Source organism: Ambystoma mexicanum, chromosome 11, assembly GCF_040938575.1.
Source record: "Ambystoma mexicanum isolate Mex_15411 chromosome 11, UKY_AmexF1_1, whole genome shotgun sequence".
Classification (NCBI taxonomy): Eukaryota; Metazoa; Chordata; class Amphibia; order Caudata; family Ambystomatidae; genus Ambystoma; species Ambystoma mexicanum.
This window is the reverse complement of record NC_090934.1, coordinates 1,007,143,976-1,007,166,576: the sequence shown is the minus strand read 5'-3', so window position 1 is coordinate 1,007,166,576 and position 22,601 is coordinate 1,007,143,976. Positions and strand designations below refer to the sequence as shown.

The following is a 22,601-nucleotide window of genomic DNA, read 5'->3' as shown; positions in this document are numbered from 1 at the left end:
TAATATATTTTACAATTCGATTCCTACCTAGCATTATGTCTATATTTCAGACAATAAGAGAGTATAATCCATTGATTTCTAAAAGATTATCAAAAAAGAACTGAGTGTGTAATATATTCATAACAATCCACAGGGAATGAATTGACTCACATGACTAGAAATTGAAAGAATCTAATAATATTACTCAATTTTTCTTGTAAATAAGAAAATGCCAGAGATTCCAAGATGATGGCGGGTTCCAGTGTGAGGGCTCCATCCGCATACACCCAAACAATAAAGAAACTACAATAAGGCGTGCCAATAATGAAGCTGAGACATTGAAGGGATAGGGGGCTACCTTCGGTGAAGGAGAACATAAAAATCGGCAGCTCAGGATTTCAAGGAAACCCAATTTCACGAACAGTCAGACAGAGAGCGAGGCCCCACCAAAAGCAGCAAGGATGGGCTGGAGGAGTGGGTGACAAGCAGCAACACGCTGCACTCGGATCGCTGGTGGAGGAAAGTTGTTTTAGCTTTTATGGACCTCTCATTAGCATTTGTAGACAGAACAGTGTTGTGGGAAACTGTCATTTATGGGAATTGGTGAACAATTATTGAGCATTCTAAGTTAACAAAACCTATACCCGAAATGGTGTTCAAACCCAAACGCTTTTCCATTTAGTTCGGCGAATGTACCACTTTTATTTAATCTGTATCTGAAAAACTTAAAAAAGTATTTAATAAAAGTATCATTAGGGGTTCAATATGCTAACAATAGGCACATTCAATGCCTTGTCTATGCAAATGCTATTGTGCTTTTTGCACATACATCTTTGGCACTAGAGACATTTATGACTGGATATAAAGATAGTTTTACCTCCTAAGGCATGGAAATTAATTTAGCTAAGTGTAACATCTTTATATTTCGGTGTTGATAATTGTATTTTATCAAAAAGTTGGCATCCTTAATTATTTAGGCATTCATTTTAACTCCAAGAACATGTACAAAACAAGAGGGCAAACAAGAGTAAACAGAAAACCAAGACTTGGAAGAGAAGTACCAGAGCGTAAAGAACCACTAGGAGAATTAGAAGATTTTAGTTAAGAAATAGCATTTAATTAGGTAAGTTATGATAGGTAGGCTGGAGGTTTGGTAGGAGTTAGATCCAGATAGAAGTATCCAGATCTGTTTAGGAAACAAAGGTATAAAAGGAAATAAGCTGAAAGAAAAATACATTTGGCATTACCAGTGGATGTAGTTTCTAGTCAGAAGAATCAGAACTGTGAGTAACAGACTGCAACATTCAGAAAAAGACTATCCAACCTAACAGAACATTTTGGAAAAGTCTTCAGGCTTACACATGAACGTTTGCAGGTGGTTACTACACCAGGAGAAATGTTGGAGCAAAAAAGAGGTGAAAGATAAGAGAGTAGAGTAACATAGGTTTTCCCTTTTGTCTTTTAGTGCCCAACAAAAATCAAGAGGATGCTGTTTTTGTTATTTTATCTGGGTGTAATGTCTTCAGAATTCTTTAGTTGAAGAGCTGTGGCATTTGGCTTCTAGGAATCTGTGGGGCAAACAGCTCCAGTGGAAATCTGAAGAACTGTAGAAACTAACAGTTTGAAAGTCCCATGATTTTCAAAACTACCCAAGCAGTTCTGGATGTCAAAAGATTTTCTTTGACATTGTTGAGGCAAATGCTATTAGACCTTCAGAGTGAGGTTACAGATTCTCCAGTGGAGAATCGTGCATTGGGGGGCCAGATACAGGGTTTGAATAGGAGAGTAAGCTATCTACAGGTTTCCCATACCCAACTACCCAGGAGGTCGCCCTCTCCACTGACCTATTAAAGGGCTTTTGGGTCAAGTATTCAAGAAGGGCAGGTTAGTATCATGGTGCCGTTTTACTTGCGCGGCGTGTTTACCTGTCATAGAGGGCCTGCTGGCGCCTCCGGGATCGCCTTCCCTGGGATCATTTGGAGCGTGGCTCTGGGCCTTCTCTTGGGGGCCGCCATCTTGCGTGTCGCACACATGCGTGGAGACCGGCAGACCATTTCGGTACATGCACGGTACACATGGCTTGTTGTGGTTGCCATGTTTTTCAGGCCAGGTCACAAAGCCTCGCTCTGATGCAAGGGCATTTAAGGAAATCAGACGATGCTATCTATCAGCTTATCACAACTGTCCCTGTTCCAACTTTTCAGTATCTATCCTTTGCAATTGCTCCTTGCCTCCCTGACTACCTCTTCCCTTCTCCCTCTTGTTGTGTTCTGCTCCTTTGGACCTTTCACTCTATTCTATGCCCTGATTCTTTTCCTATTCTACCTTCTTGTTATTCTGAATTCTCGCCTGCCCTGTTACCTTCATACTTTTGGCTAGGACGCCCACATCCACACTAGCACTGTCACGTTAAATACATGGGTGGTACTTTTCCTCTGGTGTTGGAAGTGGACTGCTGGTTTCTGGCTCAGTTCAGTTCTCAGACTAGGGACGGGGGGTTTACCTTTCTAACCATACTACGTCAGGACCGGATTGAGCGCCAGTATCGGGAGTAACCTGGACTGCAGGAAACCCAGTTCCACAGGTACGTGGGAGTCCCATGGGCGCACCTTGACAGTAAGGGAAAAGAGCCCTAAGTCTCAACCCTTTCTTTTTGTTAGAAGGCTTTTGTGTCACAATATAGCCTTCATTTTCATTGCAGGCGAGGCCATTCCCACCTCAGAGGCTAATGCGGTTGAAATGTTCTATCTTACAGGAGATGCAGTTTCATGTTGATACATTTAGTTACTTAAGAGATCCTGTTTTTCTAAAATGTTTTAGAGTTATTAAAAACCAAAACGAAAAGCATGTCTGATTGTAGGTAACTATTTTAAGTGCTGGACAGTGAATTACTGGAATTCTGACAGTACAGAAAAGACAATTTTAGAGTTTATTTCAGGAAATATTCCCATTAAAGCATGTCATACATACATATATAAACACATTGCACTCTGACCCACTATCAATGAATTTAAAATCATTAAATATACTGCAATACTTAAAAATGAAAAAGAAGAAAATACACGCATTCCCCATTACCTTTGTCCTAATCCTAATAGCATACAATTCATAATTTTGAGGGGCCCATACCACTGTTTGTTCCTCAATTAGTTTAATGTAATGAGCCGTAAAGTTTTCATCAAAGGAGCTAGAGTTTGAATGCAAATTTTCGCATACCTAGGGCAAAAAAACATTAAATAAAAATCTGTTTCTTCACATGCCAAACAAAATGGACGTACGTGAATTGTTTCTGCTGATTTCTACCAGTGAGCAAGTCTTACCAATTGACAATGTGCCATATCGAAAGTGGGTTATACACTTTCGCATATTAGGCTCTGTAACCCATTTCTTGTAATCTTCCATCCTACCCGACAAGCTAACAAGAAGTTGGGCACAATTGTTAACGTGTACAATTTCATGTTCGACTATCCTAAGAAAATGTATTTCTAGCTATTTCAGCAAGTCTAACCAGCTCACTTCAGTCAAGCAGATACATGTCATACAAAGGTGATGCATCTTTGAAAAGGTTCAACAAATTGAAAGGTTGAGCCTTTGCGTCGTCAGAGATAAAACTCTGGTCAAGTTCGTTATAAGTCACTAATGTAGGAAACAATGTGGAGAGACCTACAAGACCAATAAAGGCCAAATGGGATGTGTAGCCCATTTCAACCACGTAGTTCTGGAAGTGAATGGGAATTGCAGAAAAGGGCTTCCAAGTTTTACAGGGGTCAGAGGGATGAGTTGAAGGATGCTTTGGCCATGGTAGTAGACATTTCCACTTCCACTGATGCCTTGTTTGAATTGGTCACTCAAATACATTTCAGATAGTGAATGAAGGGGTGAGAGTAGGAGGAATGTAGTGGGAATGCATTTCAATTTAGATCTGACGGGCCTTAATGGGAACCAGAAGGAACAGAATTGGGCAAAGATGAGTCCCGAAGTAAGACTAAGGTGAGAGGAACACTGTCTAATGACAAGAGAGAGAAGGAAAAACAAGCTGTGTCTATATTGTAGTAAAGAGGGTTACTGTTTGAATGGATGTCCGTGAAGACCCCAGAGAATGGGAGTTTCATCTCTCAGTGTCTTCTAACAAAAACAGGTTGCTAACACCTTTTAGACCTTAGCCATGCATATATTTTTTAATGTATGCTGACATGTTGTGAAAACATGTTGGTACAAACAATGGTCTGCTGTGATTGATTCAGGGACCACAGGGAACTTCAGTGATTGGGGTTTTGCCAAATGATTAGCGATCCCTCTTGGGATAAACACCCAAGTGGAACAGGTGAAGGAAGAGGGATGCAACACAGTTGACATCAAGGTCTATAACCCATCACAAAAGGGTTCTGGAGTTAATCTGTGCAGAGAAGCATTGGGAGAAAACGAGATTTGAATTGATTGATGCCAATCATCTGAAATTGATTCTTGGGATATCTTGGTGGACCATGCATAATCCAAAGGTTGATTGAGAGTCACGCACTGTGGATTTGACCTCATCCTTTGCCTCTGAAACTTGCGTAAGGTAGGAAATACAGCAGAACTGGCCAGCTGAATTCTCAGTGGGATTGAGTTTAGCACCAGATTTGACTGCATAGTGGAAAACCCGGGAAAAGATTGTATTATGCACTCCCACAATCCGGCAGCCATTCTGCTTTCTTTGTTTCAAAACAGAATGAGAACTGAGGAACTGCATCAATTATATGGCAATTAATAAGATTACGGTAAAGAACCGGTACCTCTCACCGCTCATTTCTATGATGCTAGATCATCCGAAAAGTGCAATTCTATTCAACAAGTTAGATTTGAGGAGGTGCAACATTTCTTTAGAGTGCAAGAGGGCAATAAGTAGAAGAGTGCCTTTTAATCAAAATGTGGGTTCTACGAGCACTCTGATCCAGTTCGGCCTCTGTAACACTCCTTTCGCCCAAGAACCTATTGACATCTTCATTGTAGCATTTATAGACAATATTATTATACATTCCTACAGTGAGGAATAACATCAGGGACAAGTCAACACTGTCGTTTGCAAATTTAGAGTTCATCAGGTGCAGGCGAAGCTGGGGAAAATTCTGATTCTCATGAAAGAGGTGGGGTTTTTTGGGTCTGTCGCCATTCTTTCAGGCCTTTAGATGGACACCCAAAGAGAGCTGTCAAGGGGAATGCTTGCGTGAAAGAAATTTCGATTTTTTGGGGGTTTGCCAATTTTTATCACAGGCTCATCAAGGACTTCTCTAAGCTGGTTTCCCCCATCACACGTCTGCTAAAGAAAGGAACAACATTTGTGTGGTTGCAGGAGACGAAGAGGTGGCTGCAGACTTACAGAAAAGGTACATTTCATAAGCAATCCTGCTTCACCTTAACATTGCTTAACCTTTGTGCAAGCAAGCACTTCGAATATGGTGGTAGAAGGTGCACTTTCTAAAAGGCACATGGATAGACATCAATTGCATTTAGTTGCATTTTTCTAAAAGACGCTAGAGCGCTGATATAAGCTACACCATGATAGATAAGGAACTCCTGGCAATTGGGGCAGCTTTTTATGATAGAGGCATTATCTATTTGAGGCTAGACATATCGTGAATGAGTACATTGATCATTGGGCTTTCCTTTTTTTTCATTCTACTAGAGCTTTGCTTTCAAGAAAACCTTAGTGCTGCTTGTTTATTGTAGATTATGAGCTTGCATTTACTTATAGACGAGGGCATTACAATGAAAAAGAGAAGGCTCTCTTATTACAAAGGTATAGCACCAGTAAGCTTGTGACAGAAGACTCTGATCAACAAGGATAACTTTGTGACAGCAGTGGGGTCAAGAAGCATTGCGCAGGAGATGTACATTGTGTACACGTATGAACTGAACACCTCTTATAAGTATTTGTACCAATACAAACGCACATCAAAGTCGAAATTGACTTCAATGTGAGATTTTATATGTATAGGAGGTGTATAGGGCATGTGCATTTCATCACTTTGTATCAAACACACTGGCACTCTCTTCTTCCTCTTAGACTACCCTGCCTTCTCTTCCTTCCTCCTCTGCCAATCCTCGGGTACCTCCAACACTTCTGCAGGGCGCACCTCTGGCCTTTAACCCTCCGGTCCTTCAAAGGTGGCAACCTGTTCCACATCGCTGCTACTCAGCTCTCGCTCTGCTGTCATACACTCCTCTGACATCTGCCGTTTTCTGGAAGAGGTTGATTTGCATGTACTCGGTCCCACTGCAACTTGGTTCACGGCCAGCTCTGTCACAAGTTTTGACACTTTCCTTCCTGATGGCTACAAGATCGTCTCTGAACCAAGAACTAACCCTCACAGCGGGGTGTAGCTTTGATTTTCCCAGAGTGGATCCCTGCTTCTGTCATTCCTACGCAGGACTACTCCTCCTCTGAATGCCTGGTCTGCAGGCTCTCTATTTCTCCTGGCCTCTCTCTCACTGAGGCCACTATCGCCAGGTCGCCTGGCCAGGTCGCTCTCCTCCTCTCTGAGAGGGCTGACCTTTCCTCCTCCTTCCTTGCCTCTACCTCTCAATTGCTCCTCCTCTGGGACCTGAACAACCACCTGAATGCCACCAACCCCTCATTGGTACTCTTTCGTAACCCCTTCACCTCTCTCTCTCTCTCACTCTCTCTCTCTCTCTCTATTCTTCACTCTGGCCCGACTCACTCTGCAGTCCCCCCCCTCTAACCTTCATCTTGAAGCCCACTTACAAGTGCAACTCTTGGTACGGTTCCGACCTTATTACCCTTAAACACAAGTGTAGGGCGGTTGAGCGGAAGTGGAGGGCATCAAGCGCAACCTCTGACAAACAGGCCTGCCGACTGCTTCAAAGGCAGTACAGACTCTCTGTCTTCTATAAGAAGAGAGCCTACATCCAAGTCCACGTCTCTGCGGCATCTAACAACTCAGACAAACTTTTTAAAATCTGCAAAGAGCTGGCCAATCCTGCTGCAGTCTTTACTTCTCCTGTTCCCTCCCAGGCCCTCTGCACGCCCCTGGCTTCTCATCATTTATGTGACCATCAATACTGTCCTCTGACTTTTCACCACTAAAACACAGGACATCCTGTCCACTCTCTCTTCCTCTAACTTCTCTTCCTCCTCCTCTGCCACCCCTCCTCTGCCACCCCTGGCCCGTCTTTGGCCACTTCCCCTCCTTTCTCCTCCTTTCCCCTGCTCACCCCTGACGATGTTTCTAGACAAGTCTGATCTATGAAAGTCTGGTCAAAGCAGATTCTCCTGTGCTATTCCAGAACCATCAAGGAGCACATCGACACCCTTTCTCCAGCCTTAGCCGATTTCTGCAGTCCCTCCTTTGCCACTGGAACCTTCCCTTCTCCCCTTAAGAACTCCCTTGTGCACCCCCTTCTTAAGAAGCCCTTTGACGATCTTTCCACTCGGCTAACTATCGGCCGATCTCCATCACCCCTTTCCTTGGCAAACTCCTGGAAAAGCTGGTCATCTCCGAGCTTAATCGGCATACTGAATCTGTTGGTTGTCTCCACGACCACCAGTCTGGCTTCAGAGCTGCCAGAACCAAGGAAACTGCTATCCTGAACAACAGTGAAGACTTGCTCTCTAATCTTGATTCTAATCTTCCTTCTGTCCTCATTCTCCATGATCTATCCTCTGCTTTTGACACTATCAACCATGCCATCCTGCTCAATCACCTCCTTGATAACCCGGGTATCACTGGTCAGGCCCTGTCCTCCTTTCTTACTGCAAAAACAAAGAGGTGATGGCTGGAAGGTTTAGACTGAATCTTAACCACTGGCATTGCTCGGGGCAACCCTCCAGACCATCGTTCTTCGCCTGCCAAGCCATTACAGAAGGGGAAAGACCATATGCAAATCAGGCTTGGCCCCACCCCAAAAGGGGCAGTCCAGCCCGAACTGCTAGGTCACATCCCTTCTGCACGAGACCACAAGCATCCCCAAACATGTTTCACCCTTGTTGGGGCTCATCAGTGAGGAGTAGCTTGGGTCTCTAGGCCCAGAAGGCACGGGACCCACGTCTGGGCATACCCGTCCCACTCGGGGTGACAAAGCAAAAACAAAGAGGTGATGGCTGGAAGGTTTAGACTGAATCTTAACCACTGGCATTGCTCGGGGCAACCAACCATGCCATCCTGCTCAATCACCTCCTTGATAACCCGGGTATCACTGGTCAGGCCCTGTCCTCCTTTCTTACTGACCAACCCTCCCAGGTTCAACTGTGGTCTTTTCTCCCTTCTGTCTCTCTCTCTACTTGTGGTGTTACCCAGGGGTCTAACCTTTCTCCCTGGCTATTCAACCACTACCTGGCACCTCTGGCCCACTGCATTGCTACATTCTGTTCTAACTTTCAGTGGTATGCAGATGACACCCATCTCTCCTTCAGGCTCCCCTCAGCCACCTCTGCTCATTCTCTCATACCAGAATGTCTGGCTGCAATTCAGGAATGGTGTGCGGCCAATGATCTCTGCCTTAATGCCAGTAAGACCAAGCGCCTCCTCATCGGGACACCTGCTCCCTCCTTTCCTCTCTCTCTCTGGCCGCCCACCCTGGACCCTCTTCCTGCTCCTTCCTGTGAGGCTAAGAACCTCAGGGTCATCTTCGACTCCACCCTATCCTTCTCTCCTCACATCTCCGACGTCTTTAAGAAGTCACACTTTCAGCTGCACCTCCTCAGAGGTATTCTGCCTTTTCTCACTTTCCCCCTGAAGCTCACTGTCTCTAGAGCTCTGCTCCTCTGCAGGCTGGACTATCACAACAGCCTCTTTCTAAATCTGCCTCTACTCTTCGATCTTTACAACTCATCCAGAACAGAACCGCAAGACTTTTCCTTGGCCTCAAGCCCAGGGATCGTATCTCTCCAGCTCCGGAATCTCTGCACTGGCTCCATGTGGCTGCAAGGATGAAATTCAAGACCCTTTGCATCGTCCACAAGGCTTTCATGGGCCTGGGACCGCACTACCTCCAACTTTCTCTTCCTAAACATCTTCCTTCTCAAGCTCTCTGCTCATCCACCTCCAATTATCTAAGGGTCAGACGCTTTTCAAAGCATAGAATGGGGGCAGATCTCTTTGCTCGGGTGGGGCCTCCCTCTGGAACAGCCTCCCTGCCTCTCTCAAACTTGAGCAGAACCACCTCCGGTTTGGGAAGCAACTCGAGACCTTCCTTTTCACTTCTGCTTTCTCTATTCCACTCCCCTACTAATTTCAACGATAGTTCTGCACACTGGTCACCTGGCCATCCCTGAACTCGGGCCCAGCCTCCTGCATGTCCATTTGCCCTCGCACTGCCTCCGGGCTCCCTCAGCACTTAAGGGTCTGTATCTGTAACCTTACAGTCCCTTCTCTTTGTGCATAAGAGCCACCCTCTGGCAGCACTTATTGAGTCACCTGCACTTCTCCCCTCCCCTCTTCCCTGCACTTGCACGATCTGAATGACACAAGGCCTACTAAGATTGTTGTTTGTGCTCCTTCCATTTCCCCTCCTTGTCTTGTCACGCTTAGAAACACTTGTGTACAGGCGCATTATAAATGACTTATCATATCATACGTAAACACTATACACTCACATGCCAGACGCTTACTCACCAAACCCTTATATACCTTACACCACACACACTTACGACACAAACTTACGGCACACACTCTTACGATATACACTGTTATGACAAACACTCTTACGACACATGCTCTAAAGGCACACACCCTTCTGACACATTCCCTTACACCACACATTCTTACGACACACGCAGACACCACAAACAACACAAACAGACACTTATGCCATGAACACTTACAAAGCACTCTTTCACACCACATGATCCTACAACACTTGGCCTTATGACATACAGACACTTATGACACACATTTGTACGACACGCAGTTACCACACATACACTTACAACACAGACATTTGCGATCACTCACACGCTGTTATGCCGCATGCATTAAGACACGTGCTGTTACAACACACAGTCCTATGCACACACTCTTACGGCACCCACTCTTGTGACACCCACTCTTACGATACACGCTCTTACAACATACTTTCTTACATGGCCCACTCTTATGACACCCACTCATACACTTTTGACACATGCTCTTACAACACACACACTTACGACACACACAAAATGCTTGTGTGGGTCAATCTTTTTGTCAAAGTGGGTCACTTTTTTGGCAAATGTGTGGCAGTTTGATGAGTTACTTTACTATGCGGCTAGTCGTTTGGATCAGTGTTGATGAATAATTATCTTTAAAATGCACAATTTGCATCACATTTTATTAAGTAAACTCCCCCTTGGGTACTATTATCTGTCATAAAAGGAATGAACTGCCATTTCCAACTGTGGGCCACTTTTTCATTGGTGCCCGAGACAATGTTATGCCCCAGTCCAACCCTGTATCCGGATAGTTGGATAGAAAGTCTATTGTCCCCACACCACCCCAGGATATTTATCACCTATAAAGTGACACATGTACATTGTATGCCAGTAAAATATGTATTATTTTACTATTAGTCCAAGATACAACTTTGTTTATATTTTTAGCCCAAAAGGGACACAAGCACAAGTGTCTTCTTGGTCTTCTTGCTACTGTCTGTGCAGACAAGTGTTTCACCCACGAGGGATTTTTCAAGGCATGAAATGGTTACATTGGGCAAAGAGAGGTATCAATCTTCACAAATTCGGTGAAATGTGGGCATATCATTTTCTGATTCTTATTTCCAGTGCTTATTCCTGCCACATTTGGTTTCTCAATGGTTATACAACTACATCAATGCAGTTCCTTCAAAGTATACATGGTCTTTCATTTTTCACTAGTTTGCATCAGATAGATATATAATCTTTAAAATGGAGATCCTTCACTAGGTAAGCCTTATACACTTCAATGTACTGATTAACAATCAAGGAAAGTATCTTGCATGTATAGACTCTTTTCAAATTGTCCAAATTGACACTGCTAGCTGGTGTTGCGAGCACTGCTGCAGTAATGCACCTTCAGGAGAGAGAGCCAAGTACGGTTCTCATAAGGACACATTCTGGCCTTGTCTGCGAGTTGCCAATGTATCAGCACCTGTAATGGATGAGCCAGTTGCTGCTCTTTCAGCGACTCCTTTGGACCAGTGTAATTACGACTGGTGATGTAACAGTCTCTGTGGGAGAATAGGAAAGCACTGTTCTAAACATTATCCAACCTGTAGGGTTGGTTGGTCCCCAGAGGAGGCAGAGACTCTGGTCCAGGATAGGCACAAGACTTTTTCACAAATGAGGATAAGGGCTGCTTCAATGATAAGATACTATCAGTCCATGCATTTGGGATACTGTCCAACATTTCTTTTATCAAGGTTTGAGGGACACTATAAAGACAATATTTGAAGAGAGTGAGAGGCTAGGTAAGTGTGACTGTTGTTTCTGTCTATAATGACTCATTCCAACTTCCTCTGATTTCCCCACCTCCTGCACTCCCCAGCTTAGCTCCTTAAGTCCTGCTCAACTACTGCTCTAATAGAACCCCTTGAAAAGGGGAATCCCAGTGCTGCTCTTTTAGTGGCACCTGCTGGCCAGCACCAGAGTGTTGATAGAGTCACAAAGCCCATGGAAAGGAAAGTGCTACAATTAGTGTCTGGGACGACCAGGCTGTGAATGCTGCTTATGTCATGTAATCTCCTGGGGAAGGGGGGGAGATAAGTGTTGCTTTTAGAGTAAGTTCTATGACAAATTACCACCGGGTTCATTTAGTTGGTATGGTGCTTAATATTTCATGTGCACTGAGTTTGTCATTGTCTTTCAGAATGTTGGCTGTGATTATGAGATTGACTCCAATGCTGTGGAGGATCGTTGTGGGGTCTGTCAAGGGAATGCTTCTACCTGCCATACTATAAAGAAAACGTTTGAAGAGAGTGAGGGGCTAGGTAAGTGTGACTGTTGATTCTGTGTATAATGACTCATTCCAACGTCCTCTGATTTCCCCATCTCCCCCGCTCCCCATCGTAACTCCTTATCTCCTGCTCAACTACTGCTGTCTGTTCTATTTAACTAGCTCTCTTGGCTCCCTGCTTACCTTGCCTGACTGTGTCTTTTTTCATCCCAAACAATTTGACCGTTGTAGGTATGATATGATATTATATGTCATTTGTTTGTGTGTGTACACAAGAGGGAGGAGAAGCCAAACGATCTTACTAGGCCTTGTGTCATTCTGATCGTGCAAGTGTGACAACGCAAAATGCAGGGGGAGGGAGAAGGGGGAAGTGCCAGGGAGAGGGAAGGGGGAAGTGCAATCAGGGCAGTATTGTTCTGGGTAAGTGCAGCCAGGGCAGTGCGGCTCTGGGTAAGTGCAAAGAGGCAGGGGACTGTAGAGTTACAGTTACAGCCTTTAAGTGCGCAGTAGGCCCAGAGGCAGTGCAGGGGAGTCTGATCATGGAGGATCCTGGTACCCGGTGAGACTCTGAGGGTAGCACAGCAGACAGGTAGGCCTGCAGGGGAGAGAAAGAGAGAAAGCAGAGGAGAAAAGGAAGGTATTGAGCTGCTTATGGAACTTCAGGCAGTCTGGCTCAAGTTTGAGAAGGGCAAGGAGGCCGTTCCAGAGGGAGGCACCTACAGAGGAGTGAAATCTACCCCCTACTTTCTGCCTGGAGAAGCGTCTGACCCTCAGAGAGTTTGAGAGATAGCTGAACAAAGGGCTCGAGATGGAAGATATTTTGGAAGAGAGAGTTGGATGTAGTTTGGGCCCAGGCCACAGAAAGCCTTGTGGACAATGAGTCTTGAACTTGATCCTTGCTGCCACTGGGAGCCAGTGGAGAGACTTCAGGGCATGAGAGATAGAATCCCTGGGCTTGAGGCCAAGGACAAGTCTCGCAGTCCTGTTCTGGATTAGTTGCATGCAGAGGGCGGAGAGTAGAGGGAGGCAGATTGAGAAAGAGGCTGGTGCAGTAGTCCGGCCTAAAGAGACCCAGGGCTCTAGAGACAGTGAGCTTCTGGTGGAACGTGAGAAAAGTAAGAATACCTCTGAGGAGGTGCAGCTGGTAGTGGGTCTTCTTGGCAGGGTTTGTGAAGTGAGGAGAGAAGGAGCAAATGGAGTCGAAGATGACACCAGGGTTTTTTGCCTCACAGGAAGGCGAAGGAAGAAGGCCCAGGCAAGGTGGCCAGCGTGAGAGAGGGAAAGTGGGAGCAGGGGTCTCGTCCCAGTGAGAATGATCTCTGTGTTACTGGCATTAAGGCAGAGATCATAGCAGGTGCACCAATCCTGAATCGTGGATAAACAGTTGGGAATGAGCGAAGGAGGACAGGAGGCTGACAGGAGTCTGAAAGAGAGCTGAGTGTCATCTGCATAACACTGAAAGTTAGAGGAGAAGATAGAGATCAGGTGGGCTAAAGGGGCCAGGTAGACGTTGAAGAGCCAGGGTGAGAGCTTAGAGCCCTGGGGAACACCACATGTGGAGAGAGGGGTGGTGGAGAGAAAGGACCCAAGTTGGACCTGGGAGGGCCAGTCCAGGAGGAAGGAGATCAACCACTCCAGGGCCTGATCCGTGATGCCCAGGTTCTCATGGAGTCGACTGATCAGGATGGAGTGATTGACTGTGTCAAAAGCAGAGCAAAGGTCTAGGAGGATGAGTACAGAAGGTAGGCTTGAATCAAGATTAGTGAGCAGATCTTCACGGGTGTTCAGGAGAGCAGTTTCTGTGCCTCTGGCTGCTCTGAAGCCAGACTGATGGTCATGGAAACATCCAACAGATTCAGTGTGGAGAGTAAACTGGGAGATGGCCAGCTTTTCCAGGGGTTTGCCCAGGAAAGGAGTGATAGAGATCGGGCAATAGTTTGCCGGACAGTTAGGATCAGCAGAAGGCTTTTTAAGGAGGGGGTGCACAAGGGAGTGCTTGAGGAGAGAGGGGAAAGTTACAGTGGCAAAAGAGTGATTCCAGAAATTGGCCAAGGCTGAAGCAAGGGTGTCATTGTGGTTCTTGAAGGTTCTGGATGAGCAGGAGAGGACCTGTTTGGACAACACTTTCATAGATCGGACTTGTCTAGAAACCTCATCAGGTGTTGTAGGAGAGAAAGAGAAGAAAGGAGGAGTAGAGGGAGAGGCGGCCAGAGGAGGGCTGAGAGAGGGAGAGGAAGAGGAGAGAGAGGGCAGGCTTTCCTGCATTTTAGTGGTGAAGTGAGAAGCCAGAGCGTACACACAGGGTCTTGCAGGGAACAGGAGAGGTTGAGACTGCAGAAGGACTGGTCAGCTCCTTGCAGATTTTAAAGAGTTCTGCCATGTTGTTAGAGGCCGCAGAGATGTGGGCTTAGATATGTACTCTCTTCTTGGACAGGACAGAGAGTCTGTATTGCCTTTGGGGCAGGCGACAGGCCAGTTTGTCAGAGGATGCGCCAGATGCCCTCCACTTCCTCTCAGCCACCCTGCACTTATGTTTCAGGGCGGCAAGGTTGAAGTCATATCAAGAGTTGCACATGGAGGTAGTCTTCAGATGGATTCTCATGACAGGGGCAAGGACGTCCGGAATGTTGGAGATGGAAAGATGCAGGTTAGAGAGAGCTGTGTCACTTTGTGAATCAGCTGCAGGCATAGGAGGAGGAGAGAAAGTAGCATCAAAGGGGTCCCCTGGCACACGCTTAATGGGCCGGATGACCGAGAAGGGTGGTGGCAGTGCTGGTATGGGCTTAGCCTGGGGGACAGAGAGTTGAATATCTTCTGCACCACTAGAAAGGTTTTTCAAAATAGAACACTCTATGTACTAGATTGGAACATACTGTATAGCACCACTGACAGGTTCCACTCATAATGTTCACTTCTGATGCAGCCCTCGTCATTTTTTATAAAAATCTTTATAAAACAAGGACTTTTTCACACATCTTTTATTAACTCGTGTGATAAAGTCCCCTGTTTGGATCCGGGGACAATGAAGCTTGTGACTCACAGGCTGGGTTCCACCTGAGCCAGTGGATGTTGGGCATGGGGTGGTGTGGGGAGAATCCCCTAGCCACCCTAGCTTGGTCCCCATCACATGGCAGGAAACAATCACAGAGGTCCCTTACAGGACAGTCTTAGGGGTCTAGCCATTTCACACCCCATCATACTAGTTAGACAAACCAACTCTGGAAGTGTAGATTGTGTTACAGCCCCTTGAGATATCCAGCAGTATTGTCTCAACTCTTCCCCTATTGAGAGTGTGTAAAGCTCCCTATGAGTAACAAGTGAAATAGACAACTTTCCCTTTATGGGGAAAAGTTTCTTTCCACAGGATGATTCTAGCAAGTGTTTTGTTACAGTTGTAGCTTCACTCCAGACTTCAAAGTATTCATTTCACTAGGGTTGTGGGGCACACAGTGAACCAGGGTTTCCAGTTTGCGACTTCCCAAATGCAGAAGGTTCACTGACTGTGGGATTCAGTTGTCAAAGCATTGTTTCAAGTCGAGAGTCTCATGCCGGGGATGCAATGTTTTAATTTCCCCACACTTTCAAGGGGGATCTGTGAAATATAGTGTTAATGAAGCTTATGTAAGGAAGGCCTGGTATCAAAGTAAGACAGACACAAGTGACCACAGTTCAAGGGTGTTTATTGAACTTTATCAAGGCTGTGATAAACGTCTATATAAACCTAAATCTAAGATATGAGCAAGCTACGAACATCAAATAAAGTCTCTTAAATTATTAAAAGTTTCTGCATCCAGAGGGCCTGATGTATCAAACAAATGAAAAAGTTCCTTTCCAAGTATTCAAGTAGGGCGATTCACTCTTCACCCTGGATCCCCCTCAGCCGTGCTCACATCCCTTTTTTTACCAAAATCCTTAGCTTGGATCCCCTTTCCGAGCTCAGATCCCCTTCTCTATTGCTTATAGAATATATTTTCTCAGGTGACTTATGGTTCACACTGGATCCCCCTCAGCTGGGCTCAGATCCCTTTTACACAATGAGTCTCCCTCAGCCGGGCTTGGGTCAATTACAGTTCGTATTAGCTATCGAAGACTTTCGAATTTGTACAGGGTTTGGCTTGACCCAATGCAGGACCACTTTGATTCCACAGTTCACAATTTTACACCCTCCGTTAGATGCCTAACAGAGACCTTCGAATGAGTACCTACGTGTCACCGGACCACTCTGTATATAGCATCTACCTTGGTTTTAAAAGTTCAGTCACTCCTTGGATATTCAATTATATTCACGTCGCTCATCCCATTCGCCTTACACTCTGTGCTTTTCAGATTTCTTCATACAATGTTGCGGCTTGAAACCTTTGTTCTAACACAGACCGGTCTGCTATCAGTCTCCCCGACTCACCGGCTGTGCTGACTTTACTGGAGCAGCTTTGTTGTAGGAGCCAAGCACAGTACCATGGCGACAATCGCTCCTTCCCACCTCGATGCATGAGAGCGCCAGGTACCTTTGACACACAATGCATCTTTCTTCAGCTTTAATTCCCGGTATTATATTTCTTATACTCAAGGGCTTGTGAAAGTAGTGGTTTTCTTCCTCTGAAAAGGACAAGCGCAATTTCCTCCTTGCAACCCTTTTTGGTCTTGCCGTTTTTCTCCCCGTATTAAACTGCCATCTGGGAACTGCTACTTCCTCGTGTGTTTTGCCTTGCTCAGAGTGTGCTTTCGTGCTGCCCCTTTTATCTGTGTGGGGAAGTGTGATGGAAGTCAGATGTGTGTAATTATCAGTAATTGCCTGCCTCTGCCTCACCCTTGTGTTGGGACATGTCAGGTATATGGCTCAGGTGTTAGTCCTTTTTCTCTCACAGTGAGCTGGCTGTGAAACAGTGTTCGTGTCAGGAAAGGGGTGGGGTTGAGTTCCTAGGTTTCCTACCGGGTAGGATGGAGAAAAGGTGTTACAAGAAAGGGGATACAGCGTCTCACCCTCCGGTGTCCCACTTGCACTCCGCGAGGACCCCCTCATCCAGGTGATCCTCCCGCACTGGTCCACCCCCAGGAACTGGATCCAAAAGCGATAGGCTTGTCCTGGCCACCTGGGTGACAGATCCCCGGGGACAGTGGGTGAGACACCTTCATGTTTCTCACACTTACCCAGGATGTTTCCAGCTTCTGATTTACATGCTGTAAATTAGGAAGCCTTCTCAGGTCAGCGTAAACAGCGCCAGGGAGGGCCACAGGGTGAAAACTATTATTCAAGATGGCAGACAGCCCTTTTATAGACTTGTTCCATCCCCTTGAGCCCAAAGCAGCCCAAAAGGCACTAAGTGAGAACAACTGCTCCCAGTGTTCACCCAGTTACCAATCAAAGGTGATAATTAGATATTAGAAATGCCACCCAGGGGTGGGGGAGGTGGGACACAGTGTAAAAGCACTTAGCCCCTGTTGCTCAGAGTAGGTTGCAGGAGGAGCAGGCGTGTGTTTGGAGATGACTGGAGACTACAGAGTACTAGAGAGAGAATAGGCTGAAAAGACAGAGGTGACTTTACAATTGGCAGCAGTGGAGAATGGAGAGAGGAGGTGTTGAGATAAGGAGGTGTAGGAGGAAGGTATAACATCAGAGGGTGAGAGGAGAGGAAGAGGTGGTGAAAGCTAAGGCGGTGACAAAGGAGGGCCTAATAGCAGAGGGGTAGAGTGGACAGGACAGCATGCTGAAAGCTAAGGGGGTAAAGAAGGAGGGTATAACACTAGAGAATGGGAGAGGACAGGAAGACGTGAAAGCTAAGGATGTGAAGGATGAGGCAACAACATGAGAGTGAGAGAGAAAATGAGGGGTGGTGAAAGATAAGGGGATATAGACTGAGGGTATGCCAGTAAAGGGTGATAGGCCAGGAGAAGGTATACAGCAAGGCTCTGCAGTGATATTCGAGAAGGGATAGGAAGACTTGGGGTTCATGAAGAGGTGGTGAGACATAAAGCATTTTTTAATATGTTTTATTGGGTTTTTATCAGACTACAACAGGAAATACCATAAACTCCTCTTCCCCACTTTTGCCCCCCCCCGCCCTCTCCGGAAGGAATCTCCATGAAAATCTCTAGTCTTTTTTGGCAAGTGTTCTTTTTTCCCTTAATTGAACAAATCGAGAATCCTTATTTTATGAGGGCACCATTGCTCCATGTAATCACTCTGTAAGTAATTAAGGGCTGTGCCCCTTTCTCTCGGGGGTCCCAGAGCCCACACATCCAAACCTCTTCCCCCCCAGACCCCGCTCCCATGAATATCTGTTGCATTTGTGTCTTGACTTCTCCCCAGAATTGCTGGATGGTCGGGCAGTCACACCACATATGCCTCCAGTCCCCCACTCTTCTGCATTCCCTCCAGCATGCGTTTGAGGTTGCTCTGTACATTTTGTGAAGCCTTTCTGGGCTGTAGTGCCATTGTATTATGATCTTTGTCCACATTTCCCTAATCTGGATTGCTCTAGTAAGTTTGGGAATTGCCCCCCATAAGTGTTTCCAGTATCCCCTCGAGTATGTGCCACTGAGGGTTTATTCCCACCTTTTCATATATTGCCATGTGATCTCTTCTAATTGCGTGTTCAAAAACCTGTATGTGTCTGAAGCTCATTTTTTGTGCCTGTGTGTGTCATAAAATAGGTCTCAAATGGAGTTAGTTGCTTTGTCGCAACCTGTTTTATCCGTGGAGACTGCAGCCAGTGATGCAGCTGTTCATATTTATATCTATCCTTGGTGTTCAAGTCCATCTGAGCCTCGCATTCCTAAATGGATCTGATTTCTTGGGTCTGATACATGTCTCCTATCTTGTTACATCCAGCCGCCTCCCATTTCTCATATGAACCCTTTTCCATAACTGGGGGGAATTCTGGATTGTTGAACATTGAGATAAAGGGGGAAAGGGTCTTTTGTCAATATCTCATCTTTTGTGGCTTTAGCCCATACTCCTAGTGTTGCCTTCATTACCTCGCTGATGTGAAGGTTTGGGTGTCTGTATTGTTTCCCTCTCCATAGCAAGTGACAGAGGTGTGTGGTTGCTACTGCTCTGTCTTGGGAAACCCATATTTTCTGTGATGTTCCCGGGATCCATTCTTTCAGGACCCAAAATTGTGACACCTCATAGTACCTGCGGAAGTGTGGGAGGGCACAGCCTCCTATCTGTCTCAATGCTGTAAGGACTGCTCTGGCCACCCAGGAGGTCTTTTTCCCCCAAATGTTTGCCATTATTTTTTTGGACAGGGATTTGAAGTATGATGCCAGGATTCTAATAGGTAAGGCTTGAAATGTGTACAGAACTCGGGGGAGGATAATAATTTTCACGCTGTGATCCTGCCCCACCATGAGGTTGACAAGGGGTTCCACCTCTCTATGTCTTGTTTGATCTTCTCTAATTGTCGGGGGAAGTTTTCCACATAGAGTTTGTCTATCGTTTCGGTCAGTGTTATTCCGAAATATGTTACCCCTCTGTCTGCCACCTTCAGTTGTAGTGCTGAGGCTTGTCTGTGGATAGACTCTCTATCTCCTGCTAGTATAAGTATTTCTGATTTTTGTCTGTTGACTTTGAGTCCAGACAGTGCTCCATATGTCGCTAGTTATTTTTTATTTTTATTTTTATTTATTTGCTTTTTTAAAGCGCTCACACAGCCCGGGGGCATCGAGGCGCTGTTACAGGAATATGTCTTAGTTGCATATTTATAACACGCTTAATAACCAGGGGTTTCTAAGCGTGGACCCTGGGATCGAACCTGTGTTGATTTGTGTCATCTTGTTTCCAAGGCGAGCATGTTGCCGCTGAGCTATCCTCCTGGGGCATCACTTGTAATAGGAGTGGGAGAGTCCTCTCTGGGTCTCCCAGAGCCACTAGCATGTCATCCACATATTTTACCACTTTGTGCTGGTTGCCTGCCATGTCTATGTCTTTCAGGGCCTGTGATTCCCTTATTTGCGACAGTAGGGGCTCCAGAAAGATTGCATATTGAATGCGGGCAGAGAGGGCATCCCTGTTTTGTCCCTCTCTCGATCCATACCCTGTCAGACAACCTTCCATTTACTGCTATCACAACACTAGGGGAGACGTAGTTTGCCCGTATCATGTCAATGAAGGATTCCCCCATACCTATTTTCCCCAGTATGCGGAAGAGAAGCGACCACTCGACGTGGTCAAATGCTTTCTCCATGTCAAGGGCTAATGAAATGGCCGGTGAGTGAGCGATCCCGATTTTTTCTATCAGGTGGATTATTCTCCTAATATTGTCGTGGGTCTGTCTATTCGGGACAAATCCCGACTGATCTTGGTGGATTAGTTTCGGGAGGACCCGAAAGTCTACTGGCTAATATTTTTGTGTAGAACTTGGCATCTAAATTGATTAGTGCTATCGGGTGGTAGGAGCTTGTTAGCTCCAGATTCTTTCCCGTTTGTGGAAAATTAACAATTTTGCCTCATTCATGGACTGGGTTATGTTGCCTTTTTCTTTGAAGGAATTGAAGAGGTCTGTAAGAATTGGGGCTAGAATCTCTATATATGTCTTGTAGAATATTGCAATATGTCCGTCGAGGCCTGGGGCTTTATTCCTGGGTAGTTCACAAATTGCTTTCTTTACTTCCTCTTCTGTTACTGCCCCGTCTAAGTAGTGTTTTCTTCTCTCGAAATAGTCGGAAGTAAGATGGTATTTAGGTATCATTCCTGGTCCTCCCCGTTGGTGCGGTCAGAGTGGTAAAGGTTCTGGTAGAACTCCCTCAATGTGTTTCTGATGTCTACTGTTCGGGTCATTGTTTGTCCCTTGCCATCTATCAGTCCCTTTACTGTTTGCCTGTTTTGTTTTTCTTTTAGTTGTCTGGCCAGGAGTCTGTCTGCTTTTTTTGCTTTAAGATAATACCAGTGTCTTAAATGTAATAGGTTACTCTCTGCTCTTTTAGAGCGGGTGGTTGCCATCTGACCCTGGACGTGCCTCAGGGCTTTTTTTAATTTGGTCGAATGTGTCTGGACCATTTCCTTTTGAACTGCTGTTAGTTTCTCCTCTAGGTCTGCTTTCCATTGGCGGTTCTTTTTATCCCTTTTTGCTTTTAGTGCTATGTAGTGTCCCCTGGTTACCGCCTTAAAGGCTTCCCAAAGGGTTTCCCTCGATGTCTTGGGGAAGTTATTGCGAGAGAAGTATTCCATCATATTTGCCCTGGCTATGTTCCCCAGGACCTGGTCCTGAACTATATCTTCTGGGAGCTTCCATCTCTAGAGCCCTGACTGACGTTGTGGAAACAAAAGTTCCACCCAAAGCGGGGCATGGTCATAGAGTGACATCATTCCAGTGAGACAAAAGAAAAGGAAAGGTGAGACAATCAGAAGCTGGAGTGAAACATAGGCGGTAACATTATGGAGAGAGATTGATACGGTGGTCGAGGACGAGACAACCCAAGTTAGAGGTTGTAGCAAAATTAGTACAGGGGAGGTTGAAGGTGGAACATTAAGAGGTAATTGTAGGACTAAGCTGAAGACAGAGAACAGTCCTTTAAATAGAAATAGCATGACATTCTGTCAGGCCAGTTCGTCCCTATGCACAGCCAGTCGATTGGAGGAAGAATGAGATGGGTCAGGCAGAATATTGTAAGTTAAGACAGGTGAGGAAAGAGAAAACAGGAGGGAGTCGCGGGAAGACCACACCCCAGGAACCCCTCTCTACCTCTCCCTCGCAGCTACACCCACAAACACTTCTACTCACGAGAATGAACACCATAGCGAGTCTTGTACGGGATCCCGGTAAGCCTACATCTAGTTGAACCCAAGAAAGAGTGTTCAGGTCATGCTTAAGGCCACAATACCAGGAAAGGTGGGAGGAAACCCCTCCAGGATTTTACTAAGTGGGACACTCCTTTCTAAGGCCAGTGAGACCTGGGGGCTTTGCATCCCACAGAAGAATATCAGACAGTAAAAAGATCTCAAAGGTGAAAGTGACTCGATCAGCTTTGGAGAAGGGCACCCTGACCTTTTGTTGGTTTGAGAAGATCCCATTTCTCTTTGGGTTGGCCATCCCAGTGTCTAATCCCCTAATAATAAAGTCTGAAATACAAAACACAGTTTTGGTGTCCTTGGTCCCAGGGGGAACACTGTGACCCCGAAAAGACATTATGTTGGCCCCCCTTTAAAAAAAAAATCATTCATTGAACTTGGTTACAATTTTTCGGATTGTCCCACCAAAATCTGTTTCTGCTTTTCCTTTCGGCTCATCAAAGTTTCAGGCCTTCTTTTGTAGTTTAGCCAGACCATGGCTCCACTCTTCAATCTCTGCATTTAGTGTGACTACACAAAAATGAAACACAGGTTTTCAGTCATTGTAGGAAATCAAGGCCTACAGCCTTCGGGCAGCAGAGACGAAAGTTCTTGAACAAATTTCACAAGCAGAGATCCCATCCAAGGGATTATTCACAGTCGATGTAAAGCCTCAGCAATGAGTAGACCAATCCAGGAATTTATTTTGGAGAGTGCCCCTTTGTATAAAAGGACCCAGTTAAAAACCTCTATATTCCAATTACACTTCTGGAATGACTGATATACCTTAAGATGACGTTACTGTGCAACACACAACCCATTCTTTCTCTATAGTAAACAGCTCAAATATCAATTGCGCCTACGCATTGACTGCCTTGGTGTCACAAAAACATTTAGGGCCTGATTCATGGAACGTTTTCCTATGGGATTGCGCCATTATAAAACAC

At 45.6% G+C, this 22,601-nt stretch overlaps 1 protein-coding gene across 1 annotated transcript in view; it reads left to right on the top strand.

The window, feature by feature from the left end:
- The window catches only part of ADAMTS7 (ADAM metallopeptidase with thrombospondin type 1 motif 7), a 752,931-nt gene that overhangs the window by 506,731 nt on the left and 223,599 nt on the right, over window positions 1–22,601 (top strand). Inside the window, exon 14 of the mRNA XM_069624204.1 lies at window positions 11,799–11,919. Within this exon, the coding sequence (XP_069480305.1) occupies window positions 11,799–11,919 (121 nt within the window). The remainder of the gene's footprint in view (window positions 1–11,798; window positions 11,920–22,601) is intronic.